We start from the raw sequence: 14,976 nt of genomic DNA, 5'->3' as shown, positions 1-14,976 counted from the left end.
TTAGTAAGTGTTGTACGAGTGGTACGAGCTGGTACGAGTGGATCAGACACAGCAGTGCTGCTGGAGTTTTTAAACACTGTGTCCACTCACTGTCCACTCTATTAGACACTCCTACCTTGTTGCTCCACCTTGTAGATGCCACCATTGATGGAGAAGATGTGGAAATTGTGGACAGCTTTTGCCTGCTTGGATCAGCTATTAACAACAGAGGATGCAGCACTATAAAAAAAGCTGAAATCCAGCACAACAAGGATGAAGAAGCTTGAAAAGATCTTGAAATGCATTGAACATTCTCTGCAAACGAAGATCAGAATTGTCCAGGCCTTGGTCTTCTGTATGGTTCTTTATGGACACTAAAAATACAGAAAAAGATAGATGCCTTTGAACTTTGGTGTTGGTGAAGACTTCTGAGAGCACCCTGGACAGCAAGGAGAACAATCGAAAGGATCTTTGTACAAATCAAGCCTTACCTTTCACTCAAAGCCCAGATAACCAAACTGAAGCATCTTACTTTCGATATTTTCTAAGAACCAATTCTTTGGAAAAGACTATTATGCTTGGAAGAGCTGAAGTTTACAGAGGAAGAACATGACCAGCTACAAGGTGGACGGATACAATCAAAGGAATTATAAACAAGCCATTGAAAAGCCTGAAGACTCAAACAGAAGACAGGATATTCTGGGGAAACACCAGGAGTTGGAAATGACTTGACAGTACTTAATAATAAAGTTCTTTTGTCCACAAAACACTGGGTGGTGGACTGTTCTCAATGTAGAAGTGATACTGTGTGCAGCACACAATATCACACTGTCACTACTATGTCAGTGTCTCTGCAGTGTGGCCCAGTGGGGGTCCTGACCATTGATGAGCATAGTGAAAGCATCCTAACACATTATACAGAAAAACAGAACGACTACAGTCTATAATTGTAGATATACAAGGTACATCTATATTGTAAGTGGACCTGAAAAAATAAGACAGAGACAGAGAGTACAGACACAATGTAGGCGCGTGGAGAGCGAGTGTATATACACACTCTCACTCACGCATGCACACACAGACAGTCAGATGGCCATCACTGTTGTCATTGTTAATATCGATACAGTAAAGGCTCATTACTGTCTCTGCTGTTGAGGCACAGTGCTATATATTACATCAGTTCTTGTGTTTGTGTACTTGTACCAGGTGAAACAGATGATAAGACTGCAGCGCTGGGATATTTCATCGCTCCATGTGTGGGGACTGTAGTAACGCTCATCAGCTACTTACTGCTGCCCAAACTGGTGTGTATATGTTGCTATTTTAGCGGCAGCTGCAATCATATGCCTGGTCAAATTACATATTTTGTTGACTTTCTAAGTAAAGACAGGTTAACAAGTCCTCTACAGAGAACGCACTTAAATATGGCATTTTGTGTGCAAGTTGTAGTGCCCAATCTCTATTTATTTGCTATAACACAACATAAAATTTATGTGGCGTAAAGTTTCCACAGGGCACGTTTCATGTTTTTTCCCCAATGTGTTAAATTCAGCAAATAAACCATGCTTGTGCATTAAAATGTGCAGAAGTGAGTTCTCTGTAGAGGAACTTATTTTCACTTAAAATTAACAAAACATGTACTTTGACCAGGGGGGCCCAAACATTTGCATATTGTAGACTGTATGCTGAATAAAAATATGTATCTCATGGAATCAGTAATCTAAATGTTTATTAATTGTAAATGCACTGAATTGCCAGTTTACCCTGGATGCACACTTATTGGCCATTTAATCAGAAACACTTACCATATATGTTCACTTTGTAGTTCTACAATTGGTGCAAGTCATGGTTTTGTATAGTAAACAGTTCTTTCTCTGTTGTTCCACAGGAATTTGCTAGGTTTTATCTGGATAAGAGTACAAGTCAGACCTATGAATTGGAAACTTCCCACCAACTGCTGCCTAAAGGTAAAATTCAGTAATAATAATAATAATAATAATAAGTAATAAATAAATAAATAAATAGCACTTTTCATGCAGCTCAAAGTGCTTTACAGACAGGTGACAAAGCTTAACAGTAATAGAAGAATCATGAGTGTTAATTTAAAATCATATAAGACAATGACACATCAAATTAAAGAGATAAATACTGCAAGACATAGTTTTAATTAAACAGTACGTTAAAGAGAGACGTTTTTTAAATGTTTTTAAAAGTGAGCACTAAGCTTGACTGTCTAATAAATGGTGGAATTGAATTCCACAGTTTAGAAGCAGAATAACTGAAAGAGTCGCTCCACATTTTCTGTATTGTACTAAAGGTATTTGCAGGAGGTCAGTATCTGCAGATCTAAGATTATGTGCTGGAACATAGACTGACAGACACGCTGTGATGTAAGTGGTGCTTTAAGGTCAGTTAGAGCTTTAAAAACAAGGATCTGAACTTTAAAATCTGTCCTGAAAGATACAGGTAGCCAGTGCAGTTCTTTTAAAACGGGAGTGATCTCTCCGTTATAATTTTGTTAGGAAGTGCGCTGCTGCGTTTTGTACACATTGTCGAGGAAGTATTGTTTTCTTAGGAAGTCCAGTAAGGAAGCATTACAGCAATCAACTCAGCTTGTAACAAATGAGTTAACAAGTTTCTCTGCATTGCTCTGACGTAGAAAAGCCCAAACTTTAGCGATATTTCTCAAATGATAGAGCTCTACTTTAGTGTCTGTGTTTACATGCGGGATAAAACAGAACTCGGAGTCTAAGATCACACCCAGGTTTCATACTTTAGCTTCATATACCAAACCTGAAGAGTTGAGCTTCTCATAGAGCAGCTTCTCTGAGTTTTAGTACCAAGGATCAGTATTTTAGTACCAAGTATAAGTATTTCAGTTTTTCTGTGTTTTTTGATTATCAGAAAGAATGTAAATGTATTATTGTGTCTCATTAGCATAGCTATAAAAGTTCATGTTTCCCAATGGCATCACTTAGAGATGTATGTAGCATGTACAAAGCGAAAAGCAAAGGCCCTAAAACTGAACCTTGTGGGACTCCACAAGAAATTTTTCATTAATGATTTCCCAGTGAAACTATGATCTGTTAACTAAATGTGATTTAAAACATTCTAAAACTGTACCCGAAGACAGAGGATTAAAATCCGGCATCAAAAGATCTAGAAAGACCAGAATAGCAGGATATTGTGCATCCGTGCTAAGCATAAGGTCATTGACAACACGAACCAATGCTGTCTAAGTACTATGGTTAGAACGAAATCTTGATTGAAACTTCTCATATAACTTGTTTTTTATTAGATATGCATTAAATTGTTTGAATACAACTTTTACTAAGACTTTACTTAAAAAAGAAGGTTTGAAACTGATCTAATATGATTTAATATGGAAGGATCAATGCCACTCTTTTTTAACAGAGGCTTCACAAAGGCAGTCTAAAAAAGGGTCTGGAAAAACACCTGTTGACAGAGAACAATCTACAATAGTTAAAACATCACTTTGAACGCAGTCAAAAGCCATGCTAAGGAATGAAGAAGGAACAGGGTGAAGATTACATGTGGATGAACTTCATTTGTTTATAACAGTTGTAAGCTCCTGATAATTGATAACAGAGAAACATGTCATTACTGATGTAGATTAGATTATGGATTATCAGGAAGGTTATGGGAGCTTGTTTCAGATGGCTGAACTATGCTCTGTCTTATCAAGGCTTTTTTATTTTGAAAATGAATTGCAAACTTCTTCACAATGCACAAGAGCATCTACTCTTTAGTCCAACTTACTACTGTCAGTGTGAACCCACTGCTGCACGTGTACTTAAAAGGATAGTTTAGTGTAAAGTTAAACTTATAAATTCTCTCCTTACCCCAAAGGCAGCCAGCTAAGACATGTTTGGTATCTGGAGTTTGCTTTGAGGATAATCGTACAGAATTTACAGAAGCTTATACTGTTATAATTAGTTATTATAACTAACATCATGCTGACATCATGCAACCACCTAAGAACTACACCTAACACCACCAAGCAACCACTGCCTAGCTATGCCCTAGCAACCAGCTGGAATACTGTAGCAACCACATAAGCGGAAATTGTGCAAATTTAATCATTACATCATAATGCCCAAAGAAACTTTTTTTTTTAAAAAAGAGTTGAAATCTGCCTTCCTTATATGTTTATGATTTTGTCTTTTGGGTGTTCGGCCCACCACAAACACTGCACTTTGCCCCCCCCAGGACAACCATTTTGGTACCCTTTCTTTACAGCAAAGTACAACCATGAATAATCCAGGTATCTGTCGGGTTTGTTGTGAATGAACATAGTGCACAACAACCACAACTTCAAGGTTTGTTTATTTATCAGAGTATAAGGGAGCGTTCCCCTCTTAAATCAATTAGAACGCAGGCGCAAAGAAGAAGATAGAAGCTACACTGCCAGCATTTTGGCACTTTTCTAGATTTTAAAGCTGGAAGCAAAGTCTGCTTCTTCCTAGTGCAGAAGCACCATGGCATAATGCACTCATTCACTTTGGGCTTGTTTACTTTTCATTATGTCATTATCTCAGTCCCAGTCAAGCTGCGGGACTGCTTGCAGCGGCCCAGCCAGCAGCCGTCTGGAGAAGCAAAAAAAAGACGACCTTTGTTTCTGCACAAGCTGGGAAACAGTGTGGCTCTGTTGTCTCACTGCTGTCAGTTTAGATCATAAATCACCACATTTAGATTGTTTTCTCAGTGTGTGATTGAGTCTCTCTTTCTCTGATAGAGACCCCACAGGAAAGCTTTGAGCTGAACGGTCACGCTAATGGCTCAGTGCCCAAAGAAAACCCCAGTGGTTTGGCCAGTGAGGAAGGTGATGGTGGCAGGCAAGCCTTTGTCAGTCTGGAGACTGCTAATTCTAAAGAGAAAAAAAGCTCTGTCCTGGAGGTGTTCAAAAAGGTATGTGTCAGCTTGATGTACAAAGAGTTGCTAGTTTATTGGAAACACCTACGTTGTACTTATTTTCATTGGCCACTTTCTCAGAAACACCCATCATATATGTGCACTTTGATTTGAATTAGAATGAAAGGTGCTCAGCTATGGTATAACATGCTGTACTATTGTACATTACTGTATTTTATCTCTCTCTCTCTCTCTTTCTCTCTTTCTCTCTGTATAGATCTGGGTAATGGCGTTTTGTGTAACGTTCGTGTTCACGGTCACACTCTCAGTCTTCCCCGCCGTCACAGTGGATGTGAAGACCGTTTACTCAGGGAAATGGGGTACGTTCACTGAGTACATCAACACGCTTCTCTGCATAAAGAACTATTCAGCAAACCAAATAAGTCAACATCCCAAACACTTTTTAGAAACCTACACAACAAAAATGTCTCCCCTGCTTGTTCATTAGACAGTATGTCACTTAGACAGTATGTCACAATCTAGCCATTAAATTTAGGGAACACAATGGTAAATGTTAATGGTAAATAGTAAAGTTTTCACAATCCTCAACAACAATAAAAGTTATTCTTAATCAATACCAGTTAAAGATATAAAAAGATATATAAAGCCTATTTTTCAATAGCTCCCACGAAACCAAAGTTTTTCTGCGGATCCTTAAATACAAGCCCTTTTTGGGGTTGGGCTGTGCAAAATGTAAAAAACACAGAATGCAATGATGTGCAAATCATTTAAACCCTATATTTAAACAAGTTGAAAGTACAAAGGCAGCATATCAGATGTTGAAACTGAGAAATGTTATTGTTTTTTGAAAAATATATGGCCATTTTGAACACATTTTAAAAAAGTTAGGACAAGGCAACAAAAGGCTGATATGCTAAATGCTAAAAGAAACAAAGGCAAGTTAAAACTCTATGTATATAAACTGGATCTAGAAACACTGCCACCTTCTCTGGGCCTGAGCTCATTTAAGATGGACTGAGGCGAAGTGGAAAAGTGTCCTGTGGTCTGACAAATCAAAATTTAAAATTCTTTTTGGAAATCATGGACACTGTGTCCTCCAGGCTAAAGACCACCCAGCTTGTTTTCAGTGCACAGTTCCAAAGTCAACGTCCATGATGGTATAGGGGTGCATTAGTGCACGTCATGGGTGACCTGCACACCTGTGAAGGCAACATTAATGCTGAACTATATATATATATATCTTCATCCAAACCACATTCTCCATATATTAAAACAGCATGGCTCCGTAAATAGAGTTAGCATGCTAAACTGGCCTGTCTGCAGTCCAGACCTGTCACGTATTGAGAACATTTCACGCATTATGAAACAAAAATATGACAAAGGAGACCCTGAACTGGTTGTGGAGGTGAAATCCTACACCAAGCAAGAATGAGAAAACATTTCACTTTCAGAACAAAAGCAGTGTCTCCTCAGTTCCCAAACACTTAGAGAGTGTTGTTAAAAGAAGAGATGATGAAACACAGTGGTAAACAGGCCCCTTTCCTAACTTTTTTGGAACGTGTTGTTGGCATCAAATTTAAAATGTGCATGTATTTTTCAAAAAGCAATAAAATTCTCAGTTTCAATATTTGATAGGTTTTGTACTGTTTTCAGTTGATGATTGATTTGCACATCATTGCATTTTATTTTTTCCTTAAAATGTGAGTCCCTACTTTTTTGGAAAGGGGTTGTAAGTCTTATAATTTAGGGATGTCAGACCCCGGCATATTTTAATCGATCAGGTATTAGCTAAAATAAACGAGTGCTTATTATGTTACGCTGAGGTCTTAAAAAAGATATCTCTCTGTTTCTCTCTCTCTCTCAGAACTCTATTTTATCCCTGTATGTTGCTTCCTGGTCTTTAATGTAATGGACTGGACTGGGAGAACGGTCACTTCTCTTGTGCAGTGGGTGAGTGAAAATTATTAACCATTTTCTTTTTCTTCTCCGTACCTTTTCATCTTTCCTGTTTTTTTTTCTCAGAGAGCAGGGCTAAATCGTTTCAACGTATCCAGAAGCTGTTTGCTAATCTCTAGTCTCAGACTGAGTGGCTCCCCCAGCAGTTACTTATCTAATCCTTAGTAGAAAATAGTTGCAGATTCTTCTTTTCCAGAGAAAGATATAGTCCCTAGATTGCAAAGCATTTGTGAAGTTCATAACATCCTGTATTTAAAAGTTATTCAAGAGTTTACTGCATCTCCTGGTTTCCACTGAGACACATTCTATGTGCTTCTGCTGTAGCACCGTTTTGACAGTGTCTCTCATTTTGCACATCATGCAAAGAACAACATTCTCTGGTGGGTTTGTTTTTGTGTACGAGGTTCTTGGCCAGTTGAGCGACGAAACCCACTAGACTCCCTGGCGACAGCCAGAAGTTGGATTTACAAGGCTAACAAACCTCTCTCTCTCTCTCTCTCTCTCTCTCACACTTTTTCTCTTAGCCTCCTAAAGAAAGTCGATTATTTCCGATGTTGGTGATTTTTCGGGTGATCTTCGTGCCTCTGCTGATGCTGTGTAACGTTCAGGAGCGCCGCTTCCTCCCTGTGTTCTTCTCTAATGACGTGTTGTTCGTCATTATCATGATGCTCTTCTCCATCTCCAGTGGATACTGCGTCTGCCTCTCCATGTCTTATGCACCCCAGTGAGTTTACACACCATAACTATTTTATCAGTCTTACTTTTTGCCCACTGTTTCAGCCTTATCCTTCTCTATTCTCTTAATGACTGAAATATACACCCAGCAATTTACACATGACTATTTTGTACACGATGCATCCCAATATTTCAGTTGGATGATATCTATTCATGTGTCTACTCATTTGACTTGATTGCTGTAGGAGCTTGTTGTACCTCCACCATGGTGAATAGGTAGCAAGCCACAAGCTGGTTACAGAAGCTACAGAAGCAGCTTTACAAGATTTAGGCCTTTTGTAGCTGCTGACATTTATAGAATCTGAAAATCCCCCATTTCTCTCCCAGGCTGGTGGTTCCAAAAGATGCAGAAACAGCGGGAGCTTTGATGACGTTTTTCTTGGCATTGGGTCTGTCACTGGGAGCTGCTTTCTCTTTCCCACTGCGCTTACTTGTGTAGCCAGGCACTTCTTCATCTAACCCAAAACCCTGTCCAAAAAGTCTTCTGCTGTAACCTCCATCCAACACCATCTGAAAGGTGAGATGCCCCATCGTCAATCAGCCTGCTCTGGGACAAAAAAGGCCTTAACGTTCGTCATCGAATTCTGGAGGAATCTACATGGTGAAAAAAAGAAAGGCTGAGCAGGAAAGGGCCGTTAATGTTCTTTTGGGTGCTGTGGCTTAAAAAGAATTTTAAGTAGCATGTACTAGATTAAAATCTTTGAAAAGGGAGATGGTGAGGAAGACTAAATTAAAGGGATGGATGTAGACCTCATCATCATTAAAACCATCTTTAAATGAATTTGAACGATAACAAAAACACTGCCACCTCTGAGAATACTCCTAGAAATAAAGGTGTCAGAATAGCTATGGATCAATGCCATAGAAGAACCACTTAGTTCCTTCATGAACCTCTTAATAAATGGTTGAAGGTTTAAAGGACTATTTTTTGAAAATTAGATGTGTGTGTGAAGGACCTTTTTAGCTTTTTAAGAACCTCCACATACTGTCTGGTTTTCCCCAGAACCTTATGTCCAAGCCAAGAACTATTTAGACAATTTTATTTTTAAGAGTGTAGCTCATATGTAGTTGATTAAAATATCTCAGAGGTAAAAAAAAAAAAACTGACTAATCCTAAAGCTGGTCTATAAGGTCAGTAGATGTTTCTTTTTTTTCCATTATTTTGAATTTTCTGAAGGACATTTTTGCCTAAAGCATTACTCAGAGGGCTAAAAGCAGACAGGATGGATCAATACTGTTGCCTTTAAAGGGATAGCCACAGTAGCCATCACTATGGCAACCAAGGTAAAATTTGAAGGTATGTCATGAGAAAAAAAAGAAGAATGAAAGGGAAACACTAATACGAGTTACCAGTGACTTCACAAACTGCTCAGGAACATTTGCAATCTGTGAAATTACAATGTAAGAAGGAAAAGTAAGACAAAACTTTGGTTTTCAGTGTCACATCTGAAAGAGGAAGAGAGAAAGAGGAGGGAACAGAAACTCCTGTTGAGTTTCTTTTTGTTTTTTTAACTATAACTGAATGAATTTCTCCAAGCTGTTTATTTCATACTGGTATGAACACTCACAATGTCAGTGACCTTCTGACAACTAAAAGGGAACAACATTACTGACCACACGATACATTTAGGACAGTGTTCCAAGCTGAAAGGCCTATAGCCAAGTACGCCACTTTTCATCGGGTCACTTAAACCTCATTGTAAATATTTATTTAGTTACATTTTATTTATTTTTGTCAGTTTGAAACAATAACTGAACTGAAAAACATTTCTGAGCATTAACAGTGATGCTAAAAATCATGATAATTGGGGGTGATGGATTGATTTAATCCTGAGGCTGTTTTGACTTTAAATCATTAATGAAAAAGATGTATGTATTTCTAGCATTATTCTTTGAAGAACTGTAGTATTAGAGCTCTGTCATGTAAAACAGGCAGTTTCATATAATTGCTGTTGAAACAAAACCTCATAACTCCATTTTTATTACTATAATTTATAAAAAGGCAGCTGCCCTCTTACATTGTGTGAACATGTCAAATGGACTAGTAGAAATGATCCAAAATTATCTGGAATAAAATGTTATTACATTAACTCATGTACGGTAACACTTAACTAAAGGGTAGGATTCATAAGGCTACATGACACCTACGTAACCCTTTAATGACAACTGACGTAAAGCTATTTAGATGTTTATTCCTACAAGTGTCAGCTCTCATAAAGGCTGCTTTTGTCCATTGTGATGTGATCTTGCTCTCAGCCAATGTTATGACAACTGAGACTTGTTAGAAAAAGCTTTTATAAATGTTTATACAACTTTATGTCAGTTGTCATTAAAAGCTTATGCCTTTGTAAATGCTACCATTGTGTTTTGTTTCAGCAATGACGGTATACATGTATATGCATGCATATGAAATTTCTCATTTCATCTAAACTGACTTGTTCAACTGACGAATTATTTTGATACATTTAGGAACTCGATGTGTAGCAGTGCATGTTGGGATTGATGTCATTAAATGAAAAGCGACTTTTCATTTGTTGAAATGACCTGTTGTTGAGTTACAGGCCATTTTCTTTTGGACGCTGTAATTTACAGCATCATAAATTAGCTTAGGCACTCTGCAAGGTCAGCAACTAGAGTAACAACAGTTCTGTCCTCTGACCTACTCTGTACTTTACCATAAGAGAAGGCAGCTGGAGTGGATTTAAAAGGACGACAGCAGATAAAGAGTACTTTTCTTGTCCTTGATTCTGTGCTGTAGAGAGCTTCTAGTGTATGCAAAGTATCTAGAGTAAAGAGAGCTTGACTACACAAATGCTTTGGTTAACATGCAAAATCGTGCTAGGTGATGCTGGTAATGCTCTCAACTGCTGGTCCTGTTTTCATATGCCATAATACCTGCTTGGCTTGACCATATTGCATTTGTATTGGGAGATATTATGATTGCGATATACTGCAATGCATAAAAGAGCATACTGGTAAACCCCTTATGTGACATGATTAATGAGAGTCAACATTTTTTCAACCAATGTTAATGCTTTAATTCATCGAAACACCCACAGACGTTTTTCTGAAATGTCTGATGTGGTCGGAAATAAAGTTTCTTACTCATTTTGTTGCCCACTCCCGTTTGGCCAACTTTTTTGAACAATTGGATTACACCATTTTTTCCATAATGAGGGGGGGTTTGCATATGAAAACAAAAGACAGCAACATCAAGTACACTGTTCACTGAATTGAAAACGATTTTCAGTTGCTGTCCCAATTTGGAGTTTTACTTGCTTCAGGCAGTTGGGCGATTATTAATGTTTCTCCAATGTATAGCATTCTATTATATCAGTATTTCACAAGCAAATATTACGACACAAGATTTTACAGATTCTCTACATAATTCTGTCGTTGAGATATAAAGTCATTCAGAGTGCTTTGATGTGAAATGCTTCACTGTAGAGAAATTGATCCACTTGGCTTTCTTTACAGTGGTCGTGATTGGAACCAAGTGTTGCAATGTTAACAGTACATCAATTTTATTTACTATCCAAACGACTAGTGAATCTGCATGTGTCTTCAGCATATTTGTCTGACCAAGTGTCATGTTCATAGCCATTTCATCTGATAACTTTCTATGAAAGAGCTTTTAGACGCATTAACCCCTTACATGGCCATGGCCCACGAGCGGGCACAACTTTTATTTCACACTTATATAACCTCAGAACCAGTTTGGGTCCCTGTAGTTACTGAATAATACACCTTAGTATGTAAAAACCCTGGGATTTTAATGGGTTAAACCAGAACCGAGGAACTGAGGGCTAGAGTCCAGCACTGTTTGCTGATTCCCTGCTCTAACATTCCAAATAAATCTGGCAATTCATTGGTAAGTTGGATCAGGTGTGTTTGAAGGGAAAAATCTCCAAACTGCAGGAATCTGGAATCTCAAGAATGGAGCATTTCACCTTGACCCACTTTGAATGACTGTTTGAATCTGGGGAATTCTCTGCTTTAACAAACAATATAAACAAAACAGCACTGCTAATCCATGGCCTTCTGTCCTCTTCCTCTGCTTAAGGTATTACATGAAATAAAACTGAAAAACCCCATTTGTAAAACATCAGGAGTTTGTTTATTAGCTGAGCTGTACTTGTACATTTTGCTGTGGATTGTTCTTATTTAGCATTTTATTTTATTTATAGTTTACCATGCTACTCTGGTTTAGTAGATAGATTTAGTATTTTTGTCAATAAAGAATTCAGTTTTTTTTCTGTTTTCTCTCTGATGTAGTCAGTAGATACAGTTTCTGTGGACTAAATGACAAAATATACACTCCACTCATTCACCGCTCTGTCTCTGCTTTTTCTTTGTTAAGCCTGAAGGTGGAACTTGTGGAGTTCTATTTTTGCAGTGATACGAATGTAGATGTTTTGTTTTTTAATGATACTTTTGGTAATTATTATTTGTTTTTTACTTTTTGAAAAAGTCCCATGTCTGTTCAGCAAGATTGCTGATTCTAAACGAGGTTAAATGTGTATAAAGAGAGAGAGAGAAAGAGAGAGAGGGGGAGAGAAAATGACTAAAAAAAGGCAAGCGTGCACAGCCTGCAATCCCTTCTGGCCAGTAAATGTGTATTTTTCGCACACAATTTTCCAGGGAATCTTTTTTTCTGTTTAGTTGCAATATTTTCCCATTGTAGAACCCAGACTAAAGAGAGAGATCTGCCTTTTTAAACAGGTACTCCAGCATTTTCAACCTAATGTCTATCTCTGCTGTACCTGTTGTGTACAGTTGATGACCACAATTTTGAAGAGATTCCTGCACAGACAAAAAGAAAAACAGAAAATCTGGTGACTCAGAACACACTTATAATAGAAGCCATTGGGCAGTTCTATTAATAAACATTTATGCCAAACGTGCATTTCGGTGAACATGTATTATTTTCCAGTGCATTTTTCACAGTTATGACGAGAGGATCTGTAAGCAACATAGTAGTGTGGGCGGGGTTTTCACAGGCTCTGCCCAACGACATGTGCTTACTATGTAAAATAATTGTCTGGTATACACCGACCAGCCACTTCATGCAGTGACACTGACGTGGTGGTGGCGTGTAAGTGTGTGGCACTGGTATGAGTAGATCAGACACAGCAGTGCTGTTGCAATTTTCAAACACTGTGTCCACCCACTGTCCACTCTGTTAGACAGAGTGCGCAACACACACTAACATGCTACCACGTCAGTGTCACCGCAGTGCTGAGGAAGATCCACCACCCAAATAATACCTGCACTGTGATGGTCCTGTGGGGCTCCTGACTATAGATGAGCGAGGTAGAGGGGGGCTAACAAATTCTGCAGAGAAACAGATAAAGTACAGTCTGTAATTGTAGAACTACAAAGTGCATCTATATGGTAAGCAGAGCTGATAAAATGGACAGTGAGTGTAGAACGAAGGAAATGTGTTTAATGAAGTGGTCGGTCGGTGCTGCAGGTAGATTAGGAGATTATGTTAAAAATGTTGACACACTCCCTTAAACTGTTAGAATTGGAACAGCTTCGTCCACCCTAATCTCTCTCGATCAGAGAAACAAGAAAAACAAGATTCAGGGTAGAGTATCATATATGTCCAGTCTATTTCGCCCCCTGGTGACAAAAGTAAGTAAAGTTGTAACAGAAGTGCCGTAGCTTTTACAGTAGTGAAGAATGTCCTACAGTGCCATTTAGTCTATTTTTCGATGATTTTTAAATGAATGCCAAGGCTTCAGGACTGTACAGCTGATGATACTGCACTGCACTGTTACAAGGGAGTGATTCATGGCTTTGTACATGTGTATTTGTAAGATTTTCTTTTTCATCAACATTGTCAGCATTGAAACTACTTAAATAAAGTGTCATTTTTTAAAAAGAATGTATTGCTCTTTTTTTGTAAAAAAAAATACAAGCAAAGTAAAAGAAATTTGTGGTGACGGACATAATCCACTGAAGGTCACTTTTATTCATTTAGCTGCAGAAAAAAACTCAATACTGGGTTTCAGAATTGCTTGTGTGTAAAGATTCATTTCTCTAACTCTGTAACATAATCCACACTGACAGACACATGATGAACACTGGCATGAATACTGTAAATAGCATTTCATAAAGACATGGTGTGAATCAGCAGCTAGATCTAACAAATATTTAACAGAGTTAATCCATTTGTTTCTCATTAATACTTAAGACTTAGATGTCTTCAACGGTTTCTCTGGTTCATAAATAACACAGTTTGGATGGCTAAATAATTCTCCCACTTCATACTTCTTAGTACAATAGAGTATCTCTTCAAAGCATTCACATAATTACGATCGCTAAAACCAGCAGTTAGATTGTCTTTCAGAGCACGTAGTCTAGTCAAAAGTCATGGCTAGCCTTTTTTTGCAGTCTGGGACTAAGAGTATTGCCTAAAGTACTTACTTCTTAAAATGTTTACAGAATAAAAAAGAAAATAATCCAAAACAACAACCTAAATTAATACAAGGTGTTACGTAGGTAAAGTTTTATATTAAAACTACGTTAAGCAAGTACTTAACTACCTTCAAGCTTGTAGAAAACATTAAGCACTGAATAATATCCTAATCAATAATAAGTCACGTCTCCTCATTCAACTGATGCAGCACTAAATTTGAACTGGAAATTTGCTCTCTGAAGATGAGCATAGTAGTGATATTCATGCAGAATGGCATAACTAATTTAAACTGCACAGACTGTAAGAAGTATTCATGAAGATGTTTCACTAATCAATGGAAAAAGGCTTCTGATAAAGGTGGCGGGTAAACAGTAACTTGGTTACTCAACTACCCAGTACTGCTATTAGCACAGTTTAGGACAAAAGCAACAGTTTTAGAAGGGGTTTTACATTTAAAACAGCATACTAATAAGAGTGAAAACAATGTCTGGGGTACATTTAACATTTCCACAGCATCAATGATAAAGATCACAGTGTGTAGGCAGCTCGAGCCAGTGTTACCAATGACTCTGCTTGAGTCTCTGTAGATCACAAGAGCTAATACATGTCTGTATAAAAGCACACAGGCCATTTTAATCAGAGTGCAACAGTGACAATGTGGATGTGGTTTGTATGAGCAAAAGTCGAAGTGTCTCGTGAGAATGTTGTATATGACTGTGTTGTGGGCATGAAATTACATCTGTGTTTCATCTGTGTAATCTCTCTCTATGAAAGCACAGTGAGAGTGATGGTGCCTTTGGTTTTCTTCAGAATGCCAACTGCTTCCTCGTGCGTAACTCCCTCTAAACTCTGACCGTTAACAGCAACGATCTGATCACCGCGCTTCAGACGCCCGTCCTCCGCTGCTGCACCCTGCACACAACGAATATGTATTAGGATACATAGAATATATATTCAAACATCTGGAATCAACTGAAATAAACAGTTGT

At 38.0% G+C, this 14,976-nt stretch overlaps 2 protein-coding genes across 7 annotated transcripts in view; one reads left to right on the top strand and one right to left on the bottom strand.

The window, feature by feature from the left end:
* LOC118816663 (equilibrative nucleoside transporter 2) overlaps positions 1-13,450 on the top strand; it is a 28,738-nt gene extending 15,288 nt beyond the window's left edge. For both annotated transcript variants that reach the window (XM_036583178.1, XM_036583179.1), the window contains exons 7-13: positions 1,186-1,283; positions 1,868-1,946; positions 4,736-4,908; positions 5,129-5,231; positions 6,737-6,822; positions 7,353-7,552; positions 7,891-13,450. In XM_036583178.1, the coding sequence (XP_036439071.1) occupies positions 1,186-1,283; positions 1,868-1,946; positions 4,736-4,908; positions 5,129-5,231; positions 6,737-6,822; positions 7,353-7,552; positions 7,891-8,002 (851 nt within the window). In that variant the 3' untranslated portion in view covers positions 8,003-13,450. The remainder of the gene's footprint in view (positions 1-1,185; positions 1,284-1,867; positions 1,947-4,735; positions 4,909-5,128; positions 5,232-6,736; positions 6,823-7,352; positions 7,553-7,890) is intronic.
* Positions 13,451-13,501: 51 nt separating this feature from the next.
* LOC118816662 (multiple PDZ domain protein) overlaps positions 13,502-14,976 on the bottom strand; it is a 75,097-nt gene continuing 73,622 nt past the window's right edge. For all 5 annotated transcript variants that reach the window (XM_036583173.1, XM_036583176.1, XM_036583175.1 and 2 more), the window contains one exon: positions 13,502-14,899. In XM_036583173.1, the coding sequence (XP_036439066.1) occupies positions 14,753-14,899 (147 nt within the window). In that variant the 3' untranslated portion in view covers positions 13,502-14,752. The remainder of the gene's footprint in view (positions 14,900-14,976) is intronic.

Source organism: Colossoma macropomum, unplaced genomic scaffold, assembly GCF_904425465.1.
Source record: "Colossoma macropomum unplaced genomic scaffold, Colossoma_macropomum, whole genome shotgun sequence".
In the NCBI taxonomy this organism is placed as follows: Eukaryota; Metazoa; Chordata; class Actinopteri; order Characiformes; family Serrasalmidae; genus Colossoma; species Colossoma macropomum.
Note: the sequence above shows the minus strand (reverse complement) of the source record. Positions and strands in the feature narration are given on the sequence as shown.